This window comes from Theobroma cacao, chromosome 7 (genome assembly GCF_053813885.1).
Source record: "Theobroma cacao isolate CCN51 chromosome 7, ASM5381388v1, whole genome shotgun sequence".
NCBI classification, from domain to species: Eukaryota; Viridiplantae; Streptophyta; class Magnoliopsida; order Malvales; family Malvaceae; genus Theobroma; species Theobroma cacao.
Genome location: NC_142645.1, coordinates 6,577,873 through 6,601,092, shown reverse-complemented (window position 1 = coordinate 6,601,092; position 23,220 = coordinate 6,577,873). Strand labels below are relative to the sequence as shown.

General features: G+C 32.2%; 3 protein-coding genes across 4 annotated transcripts; 1 reads left to right on the top strand and 2 right to left on the bottom strand.

Moving 5' to 3' along the window:
- Nucleotides 1–35: 35 nt before the first annotated feature.
- LOC18594097 (RING/U-box superfamily protein) lies at nucleotides 36–2,600 on the bottom strand. The gene is made up of 5 exons (XM_088808484.1): nucleotides 1,757–2,600; nucleotides 1,140–1,504; nucleotides 874–975; nucleotides 613–780; nucleotides 36–465 (listed from the first exon to the last, which is right to left on the bottom strand). The coding sequence occupies exons 1-5, from the start codon at nucleotides 2,562–2,564 to the stop codon at nucleotides 319–321; spliced, it is 1,590 nt and encodes a 529-aa protein (XP_088664610.1). The 5' UTR covers nucleotides 2,565–2,600; the 3' UTR covers nucleotides 36–318.
- Nucleotides 2,601–8,121: 5,521 nt separating this feature from the next.
- Nucleotides 8,122–13,117, bottom strand: LOC18594096 (uncharacterized). Its single transcript, XM_018124529.2, has 8 exons — nucleotides 12,955–13,117; nucleotides 12,450–12,487; nucleotides 11,602–11,667; nucleotides 11,408–11,491; nucleotides 11,284–11,318; nucleotides 9,726–9,811; nucleotides 8,514–8,579; nucleotides 8,122–8,312 (listed from the first exon to the last, which is right to left on the bottom strand). The coding sequence occupies exons 1-8, from the start codon at nucleotides 13,019–13,021 to the stop codon at nucleotides 8,278–8,280; spliced, it is 477 nt and encodes a 158-aa protein (XP_017980018.1). The 5' UTR covers nucleotides 13,022–13,117; the 3' UTR covers nucleotides 8,122–8,277.
- Nucleotides 13,118–16,678: 3,561 nt separating this feature from the next.
- On the top strand, nucleotides 16,679–20,773 carry LOC18594095 (Polynucleotidyl transferase, ribonuclease H-like superfamily protein). Of its 2 annotated transcripts, XM_018124519.2 has the most exons (10): nucleotides 16,679–16,844; nucleotides 16,939–17,008; nucleotides 17,167–17,245; nucleotides 17,801–17,882; nucleotides 18,754–18,862; nucleotides 19,099–19,187; nucleotides 19,279–19,343; nucleotides 19,455–19,533; nucleotides 19,799–19,979; nucleotides 20,234–20,353. In XM_018124519.2, exons 1-9 carry the CDS (start codon nucleotides 16,776–16,778, stop codon nucleotides 19,946–19,948), a joined length of 792 nt encoding a protein of 263 aa, XP_017980008.1. In that variant the 5' UTR covers nucleotides 16,679–16,775; the 3' UTR covers nucleotides 19,949–19,979; nucleotides 20,234–20,353. The 2 variants fall into 2 exon arrangements, with proteins under 2 accessions (XP_017980008.1, XP_017980007.2); XM_018124518.2 differs by lacking the exon at nucleotides 19,799–19,979 and having other exon boundaries at nucleotides 16,684–16,844; nucleotides 20,234–20,773.
- Nucleotides 20,774–23,220: the final 2,447 nt, after the last annotated feature.

The following is a 23,220-nucleotide window of genomic DNA, read 5'->3' as shown; positions in this document are numbered from 1 at the left end:
ATTACAGAAGAATTTTAAAAAAGTAAAAGAAAAAATAATGGAAAAGCACATTATAGCTGAAAGTTAATATTACAGCATGGGAGTGCATAATGAGAGTCTGTACAATTGTTTGATAATTACAGAGCCAACAAATAAATGATTTGACTGTCTGTTAGATATCTGCAAGTTCATGTACAAAATACTCGACAAAATATCAATTTAGTTATAGTAAACAGATTAGTCATAAGACATCTGGGGAGTGCTTCCTTCGTTGATTCTGCCACCATCAACCATTTCATGTAATTTATTACTTTTGCTTTGATTAAGTGACCCCATGTTTTATACATCCTTGGACCCTGTGGCTAATGCCTCAGATTTGCAGATGGGGCATACGTTCTTCACGAACAGCCACTTCTTTAAGCAATCTGCGTGATACTCGTGTCCACAATCAAGAGTTCCAATTTTCTCCTGGTTCTTATAATCCTCCTGCAAAATTCCAATAAAAACGGCAAATGCCATATGTTAGAAGTGCGATGCATGATTAAAAAGTACTTCAAACTTGAAGAGAGAAAGAGATGTGCAATTCAAGCTCTTCAACCAAGCATAACACTTGCTCTAAGCACTCAAAATTACCTGGCAAATAATGCAAGAATCAGTTTCCTGGTCGATGGGTGCTGCTTCTTCCAGATTAATATTTATGGCAAATGTTGAATAAGTTCTTGTTTTCAATTTACTTGTAATGGCTTCCTCTGGCAACCCAGTGTTGACATTGCCAATCCGCTCACCTAGAGCAAGCAGCTCCTGTGGTCATTTAGCAAATTTTCCAGTAAGTGGTCAGTAAAAATAAAGTCAAAACCATGCAGTACAAAACAAAAACAATGTACTTCAACTTACCTCATAAGACATGTCCTCTATATCCAAGCGCATATCTCTGTGATGATCAATTAAATTCCCTACTTCTTCATAAAATTCTGGGAACTCCAGTACAGCAACTCCCTGCACCAAATCAGCCAAAAAATATCAGCATAATTATAAACAGAAAAATTACCAAAAACAAAGTCATCTATATACTAACTCATTTATCCTTCTTTCAAAAAAGAAACACATACAAAAGATGAACAGAAAACACATTGCAGACATGAAAAAAAATAGGTACTGACATCAGGTGGAAGAACTCTCAGGTGAGGAAGATTGCGGTGTCTCAGAGTTGTCTCAGGTACAACACCACCCTCTCGGCGAGAGTGGTATATCCTAAAGCCAGTAGGTGGAATTGGTCCTAGATGCCTACGCCCCATCTCCAAACCATCCTGTGAAGCATTCATGGTGCTCTGTGAGCCATAACTTGCTGGAAAGCAATACGGAACTGCTGCTACTTGTGGATGAACATTAATGCTGTGGCCTCTTACTCCTTCAATAGGTGGTGCAGGGTGATGGAAGTTATGATTCCGAATGTCAAGAGGAGAAGAATGTGAAAAGTTTGTGGAACTTCTATGCCTACTCTCCATAGGTCCACCAACATTGCTACCTGCAAAAACACAAGTTAGTGATGAGTCCAAGGTAATCAGTTTCAAGGTCAAACATATTCCTAAATTCTTTTTCTTTTTTTTTTTTTGAATGATAAAACATATTCCTAAATGACCTCATTTACATGGAAGCTGCTTTCTATGACAAGATATATTTAAAAAATCGTTATGTAAAATAAAAATTCCTAACAAGGGTTACATTAAATAGAAAGTAACAACCCCAGTAGGAAAGAATAGACGGATGAAGAAACTACCATGCATATAAGGAACACCAGGAGCCTGAGTCCAAGCTGAAGCACCTCCATCTGTTATTGTGGGCTGAAAGGGCTGACCCATGTAATTTCCTTGAAAAAAATGGTTAGCACCATGCATCAAAACAGGATCCATTGCAGTTGCTCCTAACCTGTTCCTGACACTTCTTTGAGATCCTGCTTCTCTGACTGGTGGAGGGCCATTCCCCCTGTACTGAGGAAATGCGAAGGATGCAGTATCAACTGCACCAACCCCATCGGGATGCCTGTTGTTTAATTGTGTAATTGAGGAATTGGAGCTTGACGGAGCATTAAAATGCTGAAAATTTCCTGGGATCCCTTCAGAATTCTTTCTCTTATACGACCCTCTAACATTATCCATGAAGTGGCAATTCCTTCCATATTCATCTACAGAAACTCCTAGGAGACCATAATTGCCGGAAGATGGCATCTGATCCGTGGGTCCATGATTTACTGGAACACTGGATGAAGGGGTAGTCACGTAGGGAATGTAAAAGTTGGATGTACTTCCTATACCAAGATCAAGATTTGGGGAATGATGATGATGCTGAACACCAGTGTACTGGGGGAACCCATAGAACATACTGCTGTCATAATGCTCGGGTAAAGGACGAGTATCAAGACTAGTTGTGTTCCCTGGAGCTGTGACTGCCATCTGGATATCAGGTGGTGGGTAGTTTGTTATGCCACCCAAAAAGATGCAGGGCTCATGATGGAGATATCCCTGGCCTCGCTGATCCATTTCTAAATCAATCATCTGACTAGGACATATCATATTTCTTTGGCCCATGCTGTTCCAATAAATTGTTGCTGCAATTTGTCCCTGCTTCGCAGACAAAAGGATAAGAACATAACTCAAGCTCAGTTCAGAATGACAAACCACATTATAGTTGACATCTAATAAACAGAAAAATGATAACTGGCCACCATGCATTTATCCATTTACTAAAGTGAATCTGTAAAAAAAAGTTCGAACCAACACAGAACAAACCAAAAGGAAATGAAACTTCGTCACACATTCAACCTAAATCTGAAAACAGGACTAATATCTTATTTATCCAACTTAAGAGCCAAAGCACAAGGCATGAAAAGCATTACTTTCTAATCACACCTTCTTATCTATTTATTTAGAATTTGTAATAGATGAGTCTATCTCACCAGAAGCATAAAGCATAAAGCATTTCCTTGCAGCCACGAAAAAGAACCAAATATATTAATAACATCAACAAATCCACTTTTTAAATTGCAGCACTTGCAAACCAAGAAAAGATTAATTTAGCATCTGGGACAAAGGCATGGATCTTCTAAGCAGTCTAAGCTATTACTGAAGGTACTCCAGCTTCTTACCTTGTCCACTAGCTTAACCTAGACTAGAAAAAGCTTTGTGAAGAGGAAGTAAAATCTAATTTTCCACTACTTAAAATAAGAGACTCAAAAATTAAAATCCCTGGCAAAGATTAAATTCTGCAGAAGAACAAAAATTTCTTTCGACATCTTCCAAGCTATCAAAGCTCAAATTGTTAATCTTCCTGTACATACTATCATACGTCTCCTTGCTCACGTTTTCAACAACACAACAAGACAAAATCACCATGATCTAGCCTTAAATTTGTCCACAAAAAAAATGTTATAAAAAAAGCTTCTTCACTACCAAAATAGGGATTCAAAATAAAAAACCCAGCACCGAAAACTTTCCATCAACAGAATCGCCTATATCAAGCCACAAAGAGGATAAAATCCCAATATTTACCCTCCTGTAGACCTATATTCAAGTTGTTGATTAGAACATCATAATTATCTATCAAAATTTTTGGGGGGAAATCCCACAAAAGATTTCAACTTTTTGCTCAAAAAATCCCCAACCCTGAAGCGCACCCCTGGAATTATCCTACCAAGCTCCTCATATAATTAAAACTTCAAAGAAACAATAAAAAAAGGAAAATTTTCAATTATCTACCTTAATTTCACACAAATTTGTCAAATTGTTACATACCCATTATTTATTTAACAATAATCGGGAATTTGTCAACAGCCATACAAATTCAAATTTAAAAAAAAGGAAAAAGAAAAAGAAAAAAGACCATCTTTTTCCTTCGGCGTACCTTATACTCATGAACAAAATCACAGCCCAGAAAAAAGAACACCAGCTTATCTTAGAAAAGCCTGAAAGAACCCAAAGAAGAAAAAAAACCAAAATTTTGGTTTAGTCAAAATCGCATTACTCAAATTCAGACAATGTAGAACCCTAGGACACAAAGATTAACCGTACAACTAAAAATCTTGAAAAAAATTAAAAAAAAATAAGAACAAAGAGAGAAAAGAAGAGAAACTAACCGAATTGAAGCGAAATTTGGGATAAAGAGAGAGAATGAGAGATCTGAGAGACTTAATATTATTTAGAAAAAAAAGCATAAAAAATAAAAATTCAGAGGAAGAGAGAAAGGGCAAGAGAGAGATAGAGAGAGAAAGAGACAAAGACACTTTTCTACTTTTATAAACGGAGTTCTTTGGTTTTTTTTTTTTTTTTTTTTGGGAGGGGGAGTTATTTTTAACCGACGCAGTAAATTGGCTTATGTCATAATAATTCAAGGTTTTACTATTAATAACTTGATTATTTAATTAATTATTTACTTAAGAAAATGAAAGTTTTAAATTAAAAGCTATGTTGATTTAATATTTATTATAATAATTAAGAAAATCCACATAAAGGCTTAGGAGGATATTAACGTTATGCCTTTTTTTTAGATAAAAAATTCCATCAAAATTTCTTTTTTTTCATATATTTAGAATTCATAATATTAAACTACTTAGCGAGAATTAAAATATAAATAAAAAATATTTTTTATGTGAAATTTATATCTATTAAGTGAAAGAAGAACTTTACTTATAAACCTAAGACCTCAATACCCATCATATATTATAAGACGTATTCATTGAAGTGATTTTTTCACTTATGGAAGAGATGATCCACTTTAACTTGAACTTACCTCAACTTGAATATATCTCTTCGAGAATCTCATATCAAAAGAAAATTTAATAAATTCTAATATCACTTATCTCGGTTTATATTTTTAACTCAAAAAATATATATGAATGTCGAAATTTATTGCAAAAATATATAAAAGATGGATTTTTAAGATCCTATATAGAATTTAAAATCATAGCATTTTTTAAGTCACATGGCCATAAGAGAGGAGGAACTTTAGCTAATCATAGGTGTATTCCCCCACCATTTGATTTAACAAAGGTTGGTTGGTGGTTGTGCAATTATCAATGTTAAATCCCTACTTGTCCCCATTCTTTTTCAATGGACTCCATACTCTATGTCGATTTTAAATCAGAAAATAAATTTTATTTAAAGAAAATCCGCTTCGATATTTGATCTTCAATATTTTTCTTTTATATTTTATCTAAAATAATTATGATCAATTAGCACGTAATTATACATATTTGAATTTAATCGTTGTAAAAAATTACGTACATTTCATGATATGAATTTAAAAATCAAAATAATTACTTTTTCTACTCAGACTAGCCTAAATGTTGATTGGACCAATAGCTCAAAAATTCAACCTTGCCTATGCAAAAGGGAATTGGAATCACCAAATTAACCGAGTCCAAATTGCTGGTGGTCTAACTTGTGAAGCAAGTACATTGTTGTTGACCAATAACTAAAGCCCTAATAAATATTAAATAGCATAATGTTTTCAATGTGATTTTTTTTGGTTAACGTGATCATCTACTTTTGACTCTTTCCCAATCTGTTACCTTTTCTACCCGTTCATAACAATAAAAAAAATAAAATAATGATAATCAAACTCTATTAATACTAAAAGTAAAAATTATAAACTACAGTAATTTTTATTAAATCAAATATTTAAACACATCGTTTTAATTTTATTTTAGTATAGTACTAGAAAAAGCTCTTGAATTGTGTAAGAGAATAGGAAAAACTTTGTTATTTAATAATTAATTAATTATTATTAATTAAAAATATTATTTTTTTATATTTATGTTATATTAAAGTGACGTTAATGTGAAAGATAAAAAATATTACATATTATGTTATTATTTTGTATTAATATGTTACATTATTATTTATTAAAATATTATAATAATATCATAAAATAATAATTATAAAAATTTGTTTAATTTAAAATAAAATATTACGAATTTATTTAAAAAAATTTTGATTTGGCTGCTAAAGGGGTTTGGGGAGGGGTTGATTGGCGTAGAGTGAAGGAAAAGGGCCCTACCAAATGGTTCAGTTTTCGATAATGTGATAAAATACCAAAGGCATATTCTTCAATTCCCATGAAAAAAAAAAAAAAAAACTTGTAATTTTCAGCACATTTTGGCATGTGGGGGCTCCTCCAATCCTTAGCCGCAAACCGCAGAGGATGGAAAGGGAAATCCCACTCTTTGTAGACACGCCTTGCTTAGCATATCCAACAGGACCTGTCTTCTTTTGCATCTCTAAAACAACAAATTAAATCTAGATTACCAAAAATTACTTCAAATTTCATTATAAATTATGGGTTTAATTAAACTTATCACGATGTATAAACATGATTTTTTTTATAAAAGAAAAATAAGGATAAAAAAAATTTTAGAGAGACATGTAACGGGTTTTTCGAATTGAGTGATATTATATATAATTTTTATATAAATTTATGTAGATTTTGAGGTAAGGGTAAAAGATGAAGGAGCTTATCTTGAATTAAGGAGGTGGAGATACCTTAATATTGTATGAAATAATGATTGAAACATGAAATAAACAATGGAGTGGGGATGGGACTATTATCCACTTTATCCCATATCACATGATGCATTGAATCATTAAAAGAGGGAGGGGAAAAAGGGCAAAAAATGATTGGACCACGAGTCACTAGCTAATTTGGTAAACTAATCTCAAGTCCTTAATTAATACTTGCTTGATTAATTATTTTAAGGTTGATGGTAGGCCATTTGAGCAAAGATGAAGTGGCCATTTATTCCCCTTTCTCTCTCTCTCTCTTAATTAGAATTTCCACATGATAAGAAAGATTTTTCTACATGATTTTAATCATTCCCACCTTGCTTTTTTAAAAAAGTATACCAAATTTCATCGTAATTCTTGGTGAACCTTTATCCCACATCAATTTCAATAGTTGGTTTTTCTTAACTTATCTAAAAAAAATTATATATATATATATATATATATATAAATCTCATCGTTCGAATGAAATAATAGTAGTCGTATTTGTTACGATTGTTCAATCTTAATCATTAATCATATACATACCGTAATAATACTTATACGTAGGATGCTAATAGAAGTTGCTTGCTCTTAGATATTAAGTCCAAAATTTGGTACCCTTCCTAAGTTTGCTTACGTTTGAAACAAATCAAAAACCCATTTATGCCTGCCATTTTTTTAACCTAATTTATGCTTTGAGATATTCCTTTCCTGGTTTTTGAAGAGAGTTAAGGCTAAAAAAAGGTGGCAAGGAGGAATATAGGAGGAAAAGGAATTCTTTGCATCTAGGCGTTCAATTGAAATGAACTAGTCTAGTTAACAGGGTACCTTTCCTTCTCCAGCTTGTAATTCGCTTCAATGTCTTAAGTTGAGACTAGATTCTTTTTTTCACTTTTCTTAATGCCCACCAAGGATGGATTATTGCGCTGGCTTTTGTCGATATTTGAAGGCTACCTACACCACCATCTTCAACTTCCTCTACGCTTTTGATTTTATTATTTATACATATATATTCCTTTATTTGGTAAGAAGTTTGAGTGGTGCAATGAGCTACGGTGACTCAAGCTAGATCAAGCCCCCTTCCTCGCAAGAACCACCTCCCAGCCGCCCCCCTTGCCTCGTGCAGATGCATGCATACATACATGCATATAGAGATAATATTCCATTCAAACTCATTTGTTTAGGTTAATAATAAAGAAGCGTATACAAGCTTTAAACCAAACTTATTCGCAAGCCATTCAACGAGCGTGCCAGTTTGTTCCCTTTTAAAGAAAAGGAAAGGACTAATGGGGAAGCTATGCATTTACTTTCTTTTCTTGTAGTACATGAGAGCTAGCTTTGTATCTAACTTTGATCTCATAATCCAAACTTTAAGTAGCATCACTTGAATTCTGAGCTAAACCTGAACTAGCAATGGAAGAACTCTAGAAACAGTAATCTAGATGTTCAAACTTGGAACACAGAGGGGAGCAAGAACAACTCTCCTACTTGGCACAACAAATCCCCTGCAAGCCAAATCTATGCTATCGGTTTACATGTTTTCGCATGTCTTAATTTTTTAATAAGAAACGTGAAAAGCTGGCATGTAATTTAAGATGATCCAAAAGCATATATAAAGTCCGATGAGTTTAGAAGATTGATAGTATCTATCAGCTTCAAAACGGTTTTTTATGGGATAGAAGCTTCAGTATACAAATGTAAAGGTCAAATATAAAAGATAGAGAAAAACAGAAGGTAAACTGATCTTAAACATTCCTCGACCTGGTTATTTGCGAGCTTCAACTTTCTTTTGTTCTCTCACTGTAAGATCAAATTAGAAATAATATCAGCTTCAACAGAAAATGCAAAGATGCATATAAGGCAGTCTAACTCTGTTTTCTAATCCAAAATCTTATGCTTATTCTCTAAATGAGAAAATTTGAAGTAATTAACTTGCCAGAGAGAAAGCAAAAGGTGTACATTATACTATAAAGAGGACATTATTAGCAACAGGAACCATACCAGCCTTCTCTTCTTCTCTCTTCTTAGCAGCCTCTGTCCTTTGTTGCCTTATCAGGGCTAAGCGCTCTGCCATAGCAATTATTCCACTATTAATAAAACAATAGAATAAAAGATGTACAGGAAAGGTGAGTGTATTTAGTTTCAATAAATAAAAAAGATTCATTGCAACATCAGATAATACTTAAGATGAAAGTACACAGAAATGAGGGAGAAAAAACAACCAAAAAAGTTCAGGTATTAGCCAAAAACATGGCAGTGGTCATGAGACATTAAGGTGATACCTTGATAAAATACTAATATATTCAACTCTGATGACATTAGTCTCCACCAAATTGGATAAACCAATTCAGTTGTATTTTATATGAAAACCAGCATTATTCATCTCTCAACCTCTTCCTTTTAAATACCTCCACGAACGATTGATCTAGATTGCTAAGTGGTAAAGAATTAGAAGCAGTACTAACACCTAACACTCATGAGACTTTCCATCCTCATTTATTATTTTGCTTAACGTTCCATATTTATTCATCAAAGAAAACAGTTGTAAACTATTCACTACATCAGAAGATTAGACTTATGGCTGGAAGAAACCAGTTTCAAAAAATCTGAGGAGAAGATGTTACATGACTTCTCACACAAACCTTTCCCACACTTCACTGCCAAATTTTAAAACCTCACAGGTTTAATGTGTGAAGACAGATATTGGAATCATGTTACCTAAACATACACAATTCTCATCAGCAACCAAATAGTGGTCTCCCATCAGTACCAGAATGCTCCATATGATATTTGCAACCATTTAGGTCATGGACAATGATCCTCCATGCTTCCACCAATGCTTAGTCTATGACATTATTATTTTTGTCACAGTTATATAAGGGATTGTTTATGCACAACACACACTACTACTCCCTATAATGACTCACAAGGGAGATGAGTTATTATTTTTACATTTTGTCTCCCTTGTTCAGCACCTAGTCAATGAACGTGATTTCAACTTCAGCTGTACATGTTCAAATTCAATTAACCACAAACAAGTAAAACAATCCCAGGGAGAGGATAGAAAAAGCCATGTTGAAGTATGATGATATTTGCCAGGACCATTTGAAGTCCTTGACAACTTAATTAGCACTCAATTTAGGTGTCACTGCAGTAGAAGCCAGATGAAGAGAGAAAGATAATCTGCAAATCATATATTTATCAACTAGTTACCTAAATCTTTTCTTGCTTGTTCAGTTTTCCCTTGTTCCTGCAGCTTCATATATCGCTCGTGCGCTTTTTGCTTTTCTATCTCCTCTCTGCAATCATAAATAGTAAAACAAGAGCACAATCCAAGCTGGCCTTAAAGGATACAATCAATTCAAATATAGAATTACAAGCTTTAGTACCTCAACCAGCATTGCCAACAAAAATTTCATAAAATGTAAGAGATATCCAGCTTCAAAGATGGGTATCAACAAGCAAGTTCAACATGTTTTGAAGCAAATAATCTACACTACTTTCACTGAATCAAAAGGCTTCAGGCTCATTACAAGAGAAAAAAGATAGGCAAAATTTTGATCATATCCTGCCCCTTTCCACCTGGGATCATGGTCTAGAAAACATTCTGTCTCAAAGGAAGTTAAGATTTGTAAAAGCATAGTTATTTTGTTCCCTAGAAATGATTACATTGAACTCAAATTCAGTGGCCCTTTGTGACAAGGAATGAGGAGGCAAGTGCTGCAATCAATTTGGGAGATGATCAGGGTAAGCCACTGGCTGGAACTACCCGCATGGTTAATGCCAAAACATCTATTGCAGAATTTAGCCCTAAAAGTAACAATAGAGGTATGCAAAACAAAGAGTACCAAACATATGCAAATCTAAGAATGCCATGAAATAATGTTGACCATATAGTTAACAAACTGTGCTTATGTTATTGGATTAAAGACATCAAGGAACTTTTAAAGTGGTGATGTTATAATTTGACATGTTTACATGAAAGCTATAGTCTGTAGAGACACCAGGAAGTTAAAAGTGTATGGCATGCAATTGTCAACTTTGGAGTAACAATTTTTAATCCCTTGGCTTATTCACATTATACATTTTGTTAGTTTTTGAGTTCCTTCTCTAACCAAAAAAGAATCAAGTTTAATATCTAAACACCAATTACCTTTCATCCTCAAAGTTATCCCAAAAATACAACTTAGCTAAAACGAAAGCACTCCTATGTCATATTAATCCTAGATCCAGCAAAAAGAGAAAGAGTTATAGTGCTTCAGATCAAACTAAAATAGGACCAACAATGAGAATCATAATCTAAAATTATCCAACACTGAGAACAGTAAATATTTGTTAGTTGTATAAAAACTAAAGCTCATAGCTTTCTCTCCTCTAGTCAGTAAACTATTTCAAATATGTCAACAATTTCCATGATATATAACTTTCAAGCTGAAAAATAAAAAAGATCAAAAGTCACCGATCAAAGTAATGTTCACAAAATCAAAATCCTACAGTTCTGTTTCAAAATTTTTCTTACTATATCCATAAATTCCAAAGTATTGGTTTCTGAACCCAAACAAAATAGTCAGATAAAATTGTATGAAAATGGAAATGAATAAAAAGTTAAATTGCCATTTCTTTTTTGTAAGGTATCCCAGATAAACTAATACTAAATCAAAATAACAATTGTTACAAACTAGTCAAATTTTTCCAGCAATCACAAATTGCCCACATGCATGTGATAAAGCAGTGATTAGTCAGATTTGCTGTACAAAGAGCATTTACAAACCTTTCACGCCTCGAGAGTTCAGTTGTTTTCCCCACCTGGAACATAAAATTTCAATTATTTAATACAATTATAAATTCATCTTAATACAGGCTTTGGGCAGCAGAGAAATATATGTCGAACTTACATCAACATCTCTAGCTTTCACATTCTTTTGTTTAGCCAAATTTGGATTCTCAATCTCAATAAGCCCTTGGGTCCCTTTTCGCTTCTGCCATATTAGCACCAGTTTCAAATAGAAAGTATAAAAGGAAAAGAAGACACTAAGAACTTAATGCAAATCAACCCAATTAGACCAGAAAAGTGCACAAAGATAATGACCTCAGATTCTTCTTCTACTTCCTCCTCAGACTCTTCTTCTTCCTCTTCCTCCACTTCAGCCACTTCCTAATATGGAAGAGAAAAAACCATCTCATTACCAAGTGAAAATGAAGTATCAAAAACACAAACACACACATTCACAAAGAAAGAAAGAGAAGCATAGTAACAAAGAAAATTGCAAAAGCACATATTTAAGAAAATAAAATTAGTTTTTTTTTTCAATTAAACAGTCAACACAACTGATTATGAAGCATGAAACAGAAACAAAACAATCATCCTTACACTTAGGTAAAAAAAATTAAAAAATGAATTGGTAAAAAAAGATCATCCTTACACTTAGCTGATAAATCTACTGTAATCAATTTTCATCCATTTATTTTCTTTATGTCAAGCCCAAATTACCCATCCATTGTAAGCATCTAGAAGATAAGTCTTCACACATATAAAGCCCAATTCCAAACTAACATTTTCTTACAATAAATTTAAACAAAGATGATACTAACATAATTTAAAACAACCCAAACAGCCAAAACCCATGAAAGTTACAACACTCAAGCTGACACCCATTAAACATGAGAAAAAACATCCAAGCTAACTTTCCGAAAATCAAACAAAACATCAATTTTGGTTTGTCAGAGTCAACCTTGAAGGATTTTCTTCTCCACAAAAATCAATATCAAGATTAAACATATACTTCTTTTTGCACAATAATAGCGATAATACATGATAACAACAAACAAATTACCATAAGAAAAAAAAACAGTTATTAACAATCAGAAACTAATTTCACCACACATATTATTCATCAAATTTTATAACCAAGTGCATCAACCGCATAAAAATCTTACCTTCTTAAAAGTACGGGGACGAGCAGAGGTACCAGCAACTACACCATTAAAACATTAAAAAACAAACAGTAAGATTAATAACAAAACCACAAAAGAAAAGCACGAGATATTGATTATTTTTCTTATTTTTGTCTCTGAATTTGATTTAAAGTTCCAAACTTTAGCTGAAAAGAAAAAAATATTAATATATACAAAAATTTCCAAATTTAACTTTACATGCATTTAAGGCAGGATCACTTCCAAGTTTATTCGAAGGTAAACTTAAAGTTTAAAAGTAGAAATTTCTCTATTTTCTCTATTTACCATCTAAAATTCACAAAAAAATAAAATAAAATCAAATCAAAAGCAATACGCTAGAGCTACTGATCCAGCAGCTGAAAGCTCCGTTAGATCTGATACCAGGAAACCGTATACAAATACGTATAAGTACATGCATACGAGTTTTATAAAAAAAAAAGCACACAAATACATAGAAAATGAGAAGAGAGAGTGATAGAGAGAGTACGGAGCTCTTCGGGAGTAGAGAAGTGGCGGTGGCCGGTGGGCTTGCCCTTGAACTTTCCTCTTCCCATTTTCTTTTTCCCTGATTACAAAGAGAAACGAAGGAAGAAGAAGCTGAAAGTGAGAGTCTGAGTCCGAGACTGAGACTGAGACTGTGTATTTCCTTAATCTTTTATATATATATATATATATATATATATATATATTGGATTCTTAAACCTTTACAGCACGTTTGGTTCGCGGAATAGATAAAAATAGAATAGAGTAATTATTACGTGAGAATAAAATGAGATGAGAATAGAATAAAATAAGTATTATGTAATTTGATATGATGAATGGAATAGAGTAGGAATAATTATTATGACTTATTACAGTATTTAGTTGGTAACAATAGCTTTGGAATAAGAAAGGAATAGAAAATAAAAAGATAAAAATACCTTTTATTATATATAATTATTTTTTTTTATTTTTTAAATATTAATAATTTATAATTAATTAAAATATTAATAATTTAAATATCAATATTTTAATATAATTTAATTACTTATATTTTAATTAATAATATTTTATGTATAATTTAATATTATTTTTGATTAAAATATTAATAATTTTTATTTTTATTTTTATTTATACTCATTAAAAATTAAATATATTAATAATTTAATAAATAAAACATTAATAATTTAAAATATTAATATTTAATATTTTTAATCATATTAATATTAATAATGTTTCAATTATATATAAAATATTAATATTTTAAATTTTACAAATAATTTATTCTTTTTTATTCTATTTTTGCTTTTTTTTTTTCATGGACCGGTCTCTGGAAAGGCAACTGGTGTAACAAACGTCGATCTGGGGCACCATCTGGCCGGATCTGGCCACTATGGCGCCAGATCGGCGCTTCCCCACTGCTGGATCTGGCCGTGGAGTGCCAGATCCAACCGTGGGATCTGCTCGGGAAGCACCAGATCCGGTGCTTCTCGCGACGAGATCTGGCCGTTGAGTGCCAGATCTGGCTGGATCTCGGTTCAATATTGTCGAAAAGGACTGGATCGACGTTTTTCGATCATATTCGGTTGCTGCCGTCGCCGTCGTCGCGGCCGTCGCCGTCGTCGCGGCCGTCGCCGGTGTTGAGTTCCAATTAGAGAGAGAATGAGAGAGGGAGAAGAGAGAGAAAGAAAAGGGAAAATGAGAGAAAAAAAGTATTTATAGGTATAGGGTTGTAATATTTTTAGATTATAAGGGCTATTTTGATCATTATATATTTGAAAGCTATTCCATGAGCCATGGAATAGCTATTACTGGGGGGGGAAGGGAATAGCTAAAGATGACTTTTAACCTATTTGACAGAATTTTTATTCCTGCGGAATTGCTATTTCGTATTTCAATTTGGTACCAAACGAAGGAATAGGAAATGATCGGGAATAGAGAGGGAATAACATAGCTATTCCCCGTACCAAACGTGCCATTAAACTTGACCCTCTTTTTCACTGCAAATTTTATGCATCGATCAGCCATTACTTTGACAAAGACCAAGTCGGGAGCGTTAATTTCACGCGCCTCTTGGTTTTTTTTTTTAATTTTTTTTGAAAGATTTTTCCTTTTTGTAATTGAACATAACGAAGATAATATGTAATCGAGAAAAATAAAGCAATCTTCCTTTTGTTTTTTTCCTTTGCATAATATAATAATCTCCTCTAAGGAGAAATAAAAATTAAAACAAAATAATTAATAGTTTCATTTTGAATAATTCATTCCACTTTACAAATTAGTGATTTTTTATCGGAGTAGTATTGTTTTTTTTTTTAAATATTAAGTATTAAGTATTTCTATTTAGTATTATTATTATTATTAAAATTGATTAATATCATATAATACTCCATCTCATATCAGATTGATTACTCTTAAAAACTTAGGTTCAAACGCTTGAGTATTTTGATTTATTGATCAGTATATGATTTTCTTATTTAAAGAGTATGAGTGCAAATTCCCTCCCTTAATAAAAAAAATTAAAGTTAAATTTTTCAAAGTCACGTGATTTCCAATACAAATGTTGGTCATATTGCACTTGTAAAATCTTAATCTTGAAATCATTGAGTTAATGGTGCTTAAATTTAACCTAATATGATGCCCCTCCTTTCTCATACAATGAATATGTTTAGATCTCTTCTAGAAGAGTAGCCGAGGAATATAGATCAAAGATATGATGTGAAGTAGTGAAGGACATTGTTTTCATTTTGGTTTTGGAGGGTTTTAATGCAAAATTCCAGTTCCCATTTCAAGATGGCAATGGGAATTTACCTTTAGGGGAATCCCACTTGCAACAATACAACAATAGTAATGTTGATAAAGATTGTTCCATTACCAAAGTGTCAAAATTTTATTCCAAATCCTTTGAACAAAGGTGGCCAAAAAGCTTCATTACTTTTTGTGAGGATGCGGACTGGTCGGTGCAGCACTTTTATTGTAAGGAATAAATCTTATTGGCATCTTTCCACCTATTGCAATGATCAAACTTAGTCTAGGACTCATCATGCCTTAAAATGTGTACACATTCAACTTACTTTATAATCGGATACCTTATATTATTCGATTTGATTAATTAAAATTAAGGTATTTTATGATTCAATTCGTTCGGATAGTAAAATTCCTATCTATCATGAATTTAGATACAGTTTGGATAATGATCTTAAGATACTTATTATTCAAATTCGATTATAATAATAATTTTTAATATTTGTTAACATTTTTCATTAATTAATTCAATTTAATCAATATTTAATGGATAGTATTTAAGACATTTAGATACGGGTTCGAATATTTATAGGGTTCAAGTTCAGGTTCAAGTGCCTTAATAATAACGAGGACCTTATATAATTGACATCCCTACTCAAAACCAATTAGCTTTTGTCAAGTTTCCTACTCTTGACTCAATTGAATTATTGTTGAATTTGAACAACTTAATTGTTTTTTAGTATGACTTTAAGTATAAAAATAAAAATTTGACTTAGCTTGGAGTGCATCTCTAAGTCAAGGGTAAAGCAAAGGATGGGTTAATTAAATGAAAAAAATTTTATAATCGAATTAATTAAATGTTGCTTAAAAATTAACTACATTAATTAAAAATCAAGTATTAGATGATAAATCGAATTAAATCAATTAGGATTCGGATCCCCCTTTTCTCAAATTAAAAAAAATAATTTATTTAATTTTATTTTTCCACACTAATAACAAAATGAATAAAATTAAATTAAGAAATCTTAACAACACTATAAGTTTCATAACATTAAACATTCCAACAAACATGTTTAAAAATATTAAAAGATAAAAGACAATCATAAATGAAAATATACTAAAATGTTCAAACGAAAACACATAACTAAATATTAAAAGTTTTAACAAGGAGACAACTTTAATAAAATAAATAAATGAAGATCTTCGTCACTTAATCGGTTAATGGAACAAAATTTCAAAATAAAATCCAATCAAGTTATCGATTTAATCATGTTCGTTTTCAAATTAATTAAAAATTTGAATTAATTGAATTATTTTAACTGAATTAATAAATTAATTTCATCTATTCGGTTAGACCTAGCTAATTTTTTTTCTTTTTTATTTACTAAATTTAATTAAATGTACCCTGTATTATTAATCTGGAAAAAAAAAAAGGAAAAGGGCCTGAATTCAAAACCAAAGATGCCCTAAGCCCTAAACCCTCGTAATTCCAAAACGACATCGACTTGTCACCTGTTATAACCGTCCTTGACCTTGCTTCCCTCATTGTTCCTGAACTTGGCAAAGCCTGGGCAGAAGAAGAAGATGGGCAGTGACGTGAAGAAAAACCCAAAGCAATTTCAGCTAAACCCAAACTGGGCTCAACTCCAACAAGTACTGTTTCTCTCTAAGAAGGCTCTACCTTTACCTTTATTTTTTTAATAAAAAAAGATTTTTACTTAGTTTCTCTTTGGTTCACTTACTGCAGAAACTGAAGTCAGCTGAGACTTCAAGGCACCCCAAAATCCCACAATCAGAAACCCCAAATTCCATATTAGGTAATATTGCTATCAAATGTTGTTTCTTTTTTGTTGCTTTGGGAAACAAGAAACAAATAAGTTTTTTTGTTGGGTCAAAGTTGAGAAGATCAAATTTTGATTCTTTTTTGGTTACTTTTGTGCCATTTTTTTATTGGTTGAGATTGTTTTGTTTATAGGCAAGCGTAAGGAGAGGCCTACTCCAGAGTCTGACGATGCTAAGCCTAATCCTTTAATCCCAACAAATGATGATTCCAGGTGCTTTATTTGTTATTTGATCCTTCAAAATCAATGTATTGTGATTTTTTATCTTGTTTATTTACTTTCTTGGGTTTAATAGTGTTTCAGCTAACAAATAAAGCATGGTTCAACATCTGCATGTGTACCAATTAACTTGAATTTTGCTGTTTAACTTGATATGGAGTAAAAAGCTGACTTGAACCGAGATGGAAAGCATTAGGATTGGTTAAGTATAATGTTTAGTAAAACAATTACCAATATGGGTCAATTATAGAGCATGTTTCCATCTTGTTGATAACTCTTGGGGTTTTATGCAAGAAGAAACTTATATTTGGTGCTTATTTTGTGGTCTTGTTGAGCAATAGAGATGTTACAATAACATTATGGCCTAGGACGGTAGGGTCAGTCTAAGGTGTATTTAATGTGAAATGGGATTTTTTTGTGCAATAGGGCACTGCTAGAAGCTCCAATTTTCCATCATTTAAGTTGATTTGATATGTTTCTTATATTCTGTCTCTCTGCCTTACACTTTTGAGTACCATTTTGCATGTCTCACCAACAATAATTTGACAGTTTGACAGATGTGCTAGCTATGGATTGTGAGATGGTTGGTGTTGGTCAGGGGAACAAAAGTGCTCTTGGACGAGTTTCACTGGTAATTTCAGCTCTCCCTGCATTTTCGAAACTTGCTTTTCCCATATTATGGTCTTATTTACGCATAGCTGAAATGCTATGATGGGATAGGCTATATATAAAATAAACATCGCTGTTGTTCCCTGTTTTGATTGGAATTATTATTCTTATAGTTTTAAGAAGAACAAATAATATCTGATGCGGTGTTAACATCTTCTATCACAGCTTTCACTTTGACAAAGTGTCTTGGTCAGAACAAAGTTGCAATACTCTATTAATGACTTTATTAGTCAAGGAACAACTCCAGCCTAGTGCGTTAAAATCGGATGCAGCGTCGTCTATTTATTGTTTCTAAGATATACACTTATTGTTTAACTTAGTCAGCAGGAACCATACCAGAAATAATTATCCTTCTAACAAGACCTGCTTGTTATCATGTTTTATTGTGGAGAACGGGTTAAGGTCATGTTGTGGATGCATGTAGTTGTCTCTCATTGTAAAGCTGATTGGTGAATCCTTAGGAAGAAATATGTTGTTTCTTTTACATGGTGTTCAGCTATAACTTTCCTCATAATGGGTTGGATGGAAATGCTCATGTTAGGGTTAATTGCACTTGTAACCTGTTGCTTTCGCAAGTTCTTCTTTTTTCATTCTTTCTAATCTTTTGTGGGTTGATTTATTTTCAAGTGAGTGGTATGTTGTCTGATCATCTTTAGAATTTAGGTTTTGTTAGTCTTTTTATCATAAAAATAAGATACAGTTGTAGCTAATGCACAAGAAAAATTAGATTCATCTGAGGGTTAATTTAAACTTTGCCATTTTAATTAGATTTTGAGTTAAAGATATTATTCTTTATAAGGTCATTGATTACTTAGTACTTCAGTTAATGACAGGTAAATAAATGGGGAAATGTCATATATGATGAGTTTGTGCGGCCAATAGAACGTGTTGTTGACTTCCGCACACAAATTAGTGGCATTCGACCTCGAGACTTGAAGAAAGGTTAGCTTTAATATGCTTTGCTGGTTAATGTAATGCTCTGAAACTTGGAGCTTCATCTCCTGAAAGCCGTTGGCTTACAAATTTTTTCTATTGCATAAACATTATATATGTGTTTTTGGTATACTTTCAAGGTTGCCCCTTTCATATATGGAATGTCAGCATTGTAATCTACAGGAAGGTATAATTGCTTTGGGGAACAATTTTTGCGCATAATGCATGCTTTTTTGTCTCTGCAGCAAAGGATTTTCGGGCTGTTCAGAAGAAAGTGGCAGAGTTGATCAAGGGAAGGATTCTCGTTGGTCATGCCTTGCACAATGACCTTAAGGTTTTCCATATCTGCTTTGTATTTTTTTTTTGGTTGTGTGAAGTATAAAACTGGGTCCTGTGATTTTGACGTGGATTGCTTATTATAACAGGCATTACTACTAACACATCCTAAGAAGGACCTGCGGGATACCTCAGAGTATCAACCCTTTCTAAAGTATCAGTCTTTACTCCCTTAGCCACTATGGCCTAGACAGCTGCATTATAATTGACTTTGCTCTACACTTTCTATGTTGCCTTCTCATAACAAGCATCATTGCTGAAACAGGGAAGGAAGAAGAAAGGCACTTCGGCATCTTGCAGCGGAGGTTCTAGGTGTTGAGATCCAGAATGGGGAGCACTGCCCTGTAAGTAAAAATTTCATTACGTACTTGTTTTCCAAAAACTTACGAAAACATTAAATAATTACATTAAAATTATGTTTAAAGACCTACTGGTTGATTGATTTGCTATGCGTTAAACTTGTTTGTTGACATTACTATTCCAAATCCAAGATGTTGAAAGTCACAGGCTTGTCAATGGGTGGAGTTGGTGGTTATAATCTTATATAAGAGTGACTTTTTTTTGTTCATTTCAAGGATTTTCTGATGATCTAGTGTTTCATTCTTGAAGGCCAAAGTGCTAAGGATGCTGTCAATATGGCATGGCGATAAAACGCCACTATTATGCTCTATTATCTGTAATTCATCACAAGAGGGCAGTTTACTTTGGAAGAATATTTGGGGCAGGAAAGCACCTTTTCAAGTGTCCTCATTTTTGTAGGATCCTTACCGTGGATAACTTAATTAGAAGGGTAATTTTATTTGATAGAGCTAATGTGCAAGAAGTTGCAGAAAGCATGAATCAACTAAATAATTGCCCAGTAATGAGAGAATTATGGAATCTTATTCCAAAACATGTTCACGTCGGTCACGAATTACCACTCATTTTGGTGGTGTTAGTCAGCTCAAATGTGTTAAGGGGCCAACCAAGGGGCTGCTTTCCATATTTTTGCCCTAAAACTACCATGCAACCTTTTTTTAACTAATATGTATTCTCATTTTTCAGATAGACGATGCTCGTGCTGCGATGCTTCTTTACAAGAAAAACAGAAAGGAATGGGAGAAGAGTGTTAAGGATCAAATAAGGCTCAAAGAAAAGCAGAAGAAACGCAAGCATAGAAAGAAACCGAAGTCAGACAGTAACCCTGCTCCAACTGCATCTTAGTGGCGGCTACTTGCTTAATTTTTGTACTTCATATTCTGGAATCTTACAGTAGGATCACCTTAATAGGGATTTAAGAATTCTTTCCCGAAAGCTTGACTGGAAGAGACAAGGATGCAGCACCGAACAGTTTTATTGCGCCAACTGAAGGGGTAAGCAACAGATGGCTAACCTCTTCAGCTAGCGACCCCATGCCAAAAGAACATGGCCAACTTTGTTCTCATGATGAAAAGAACATGTTTAGGTTTCCCCATTTATTTACAAGTATCAGTAACATTGCTTTTCTTTCCTCTCCCCCCCGCGTCCCCCTTTTGTATCATTATTTTTTGAAAGGTATTTGTAAAATGATTTATAACATTATTCATAATATTTGCAATTCAGAAATTTTACATTGTGTTGTCAAATTTGTACCAAAGTGACACAACCTGTGCTTACGTTAGCACTTAAATTGGATTATCAAATCTTCCAAAACTTTAAAAATTTGGGTACACAAACATATTGATTTCATTAAATTCATATATATATATATATATATATATATGTGTGTGTAAATGTCCATTATGTTATGATTCAAGAAGTTCAAATCAATTTAAACAAGATCAAATACAAGAAGTATAATCTAAGTTGAATTCTTAAATTGAATTAAATTAGAATTATAATTCAAATAGTTGTTAACCTAGATCCCTCAATAATATCCTTTTACTTTCTCTTTCTTTCATAGTTATTCTTTTAGTTTATATTATATAACACGTTATTAACATAATTCTTTAATCTCTCAACTTTTGGTATCATTTAGTTTTTATCATCTCAAAGTCAAAGTTTCCGTTCTTTCAAGCTTCAAAAGGATTTTAATAGTAAGTCTTTGATTTTTTATTTTAGTAAATCAGGTAAGTGATTTGATATCTCTTAGTGTTTTCATTCTTTAAAAATCAATTTTAATGTGAATTTATTATCATGTAGTATATATTATATTTTATCTCTTGATTGGAAAGTGAATTTGCTATTATATAATAGAGTAAAATACACAAATCTCCTTAACTTTTGATCATAATTATATGTAAGTCTATTAATTTTCAAAATAAATACTCCATTCAAAACATGTAAACAATGTTAATATTAGGTATGAAATGTTTAAAAGACCTTTTTAATTTTTTCACTCTTTTCCTTTCTTTTCGGCTGATTGGCCGACGATGCTTTCTTACTCCAGCTAGCCACCCAAAAAAAAAATCAGATCTAAGGGGCACCAATCTGGCACTCCTTAGTGCTCTTTCGAGGAGCACTGGGCACCAGACTGGTGCTCTTCGGGGAGCACTAGAAACGGTGCTCCTCGACGAGCACCAAATTGTGGTCTAGTGCTCCAAGATCCGTGCACTCTGGCCAGATATGGTATTTTTTGATCAAATTTGGTTGCGGGACAGCCAGCCGACTAGATTTTTTTTTTCGAAAAATTATAATTTAGTAATTTTTAAAATTAATGAAAGGTAAATTTATTTTTTAAATATTGCTATGTTCTTAAATTAACTTAAATATTAACAGTTCATTAACGATTAGACTTATATATCCAGCAAAAGATTTTTTTTCAGACGGAATGTTCATTTTAAAAACTGATGGACTCGCGTGTAATTATGATAAAAAATTAAGGGAGTTTGTGTATTTTACCCTATATAATATGTATCATATTTTGTCCCTTAATTTATTAAATTAGAAGATAAATTTCTATAATGTAGCATATATAATATTTTATCTCTTGATTTATTAAATCGGATTAAGCATGCAATGTATATAATTATGTATGATTTCTTTATTCTGGTATTGAAATATGATTTGTTTAATATATGATTTTTTTGTTTTGAATTTCAAATATGATTATGCTTGGTATATATAAATCTATATTTGATAATATGAGATTTTGTGTAAACATTTTGAATTGAGCATATGAAATTGACTTTATATGATATCTAACTTTGTATGATATATATTTTATAACAAGTGAAAAATACTATTCTTTGGATAATTTGAAAAATATATTTTATTTTGGATTTTATGTATTTTTTTGGTTGAGCAAAATAACGAGCTATTAATAAAAAATCATGAATTTTGTCCATTCCTAAAAATGAATGCGACATTATTTAATTTTTATGGTAATGGACAAGGAAGATATCACCATAATAATTGTAATTGTGGTGGTTAGACTAATAATTATTTTAATAATAAAAATACTTTTAACCTATAAAAAGTAGATAAATACTTTTAACCTACAAAAAGTAGATGAATATTTCAACTCACTAAAAGTTGATGAATGGTGAAAATATATAAGAAAAAGACAAAAATGAACAAAATAAAAAAATATAAAAAATGTTTTGTTATCAATGTGGCATAAAAGGCTATTGGTCATGTATAGAGTTGTCAATATGGGTTAGCTCGGCTCTAGCTCTCGTGGGCTAAAAAAATATGGATCGGATCGGGCCAGCCCATTTTTTATATGGGTTGTGAAATCTCCAACCCATCCCACCCCTTGCTAGCCCATGGGCTGGGTTGGGCCAGCCCTTTTCTTTTTTTAAAAAAATAAATTCATTTTTATAATTTTAGTTAATAAATTTTATATTAATAAAAATTTTTTATGATTTAAGTCATAAATTAAAATTATTAATTTGATAAGTGAAGATTAAACACATTAAAATATATAAAATAAGTAATATTATTGATAATTAAATTATTACTTTTATATAATTAAATATATAAATTTATTAAATTAATTAAAATTATTAATTTTTTAGCCCATAGGGCTGGCCCGCCCCAGCCTACCTCAACTTACTGATTTGATGGGCTGA

Bases quoted from the DNA above. Each gene is read 5' to 3' on its own strand.
- LOC18594095 (XM_018124518.2), top strand. From the start codon at position 16,776: ATGGGCAGTGACGTGAAGAAAAACCCAAAGCAATTTCAGCTAAACCCA. The intron at 16,845-16,938 runs GTACTGTTTCTC...CACTTACTGCAG, and splicing joins ACTGGGCTCAACTCCAACAA to AAACTGAAGTCAGCTGAGAC. The intron at 17,009-17,166 runs GTAATATTGCTA...TTTTGTTTATAG, and splicing joins AACCCCAAATTCCATATTAG to GCAAGCGTAAGGAGAGGCCT.
- LOC18594096 (XM_018124529.2), bottom strand. From the start codon at position 13,021: ATGGGAAGAGGAAAGTTCAAGGGCAAGCCCACCGGCCACCGCCACTTC. The intron at 12,488-12,954 runs GTACTCTCTCTA...TTAATGGTGTAG, and splicing joins CTCTACTCCCGAAGAGCTCC to TTGCTGGTACCTCTGCTCGT. The intron at 11,668-12,449 runs GTAAGATTTTTA...CTTCCATATTAG, and splicing joins GTCCCCGTACTTTTAAGAAG to GAAGTGGCTGAAGTGGAGGA.
- LOC18594097 (XM_088808484.1), bottom strand. From the start codon at position 2,564: ATGGGCCAAAGAAATATGATATGTCCTAGTCAGATGATTGATTTAGAA. The intron at 976-1,139 runs GTCAGTACCTAT...GATTTGGTGCAG, and splicing joins TGAGAGTTCTTCCACCTGAT to GGAGTTGCTGTACTGGAGTT. The intron at 466-612 runs GTAATTTTGAGT...GGAATTTTGCAG, and splicing joins ATTCTTGCATTATTTGCCAG to GAGGATTATAAGAACCAGGA.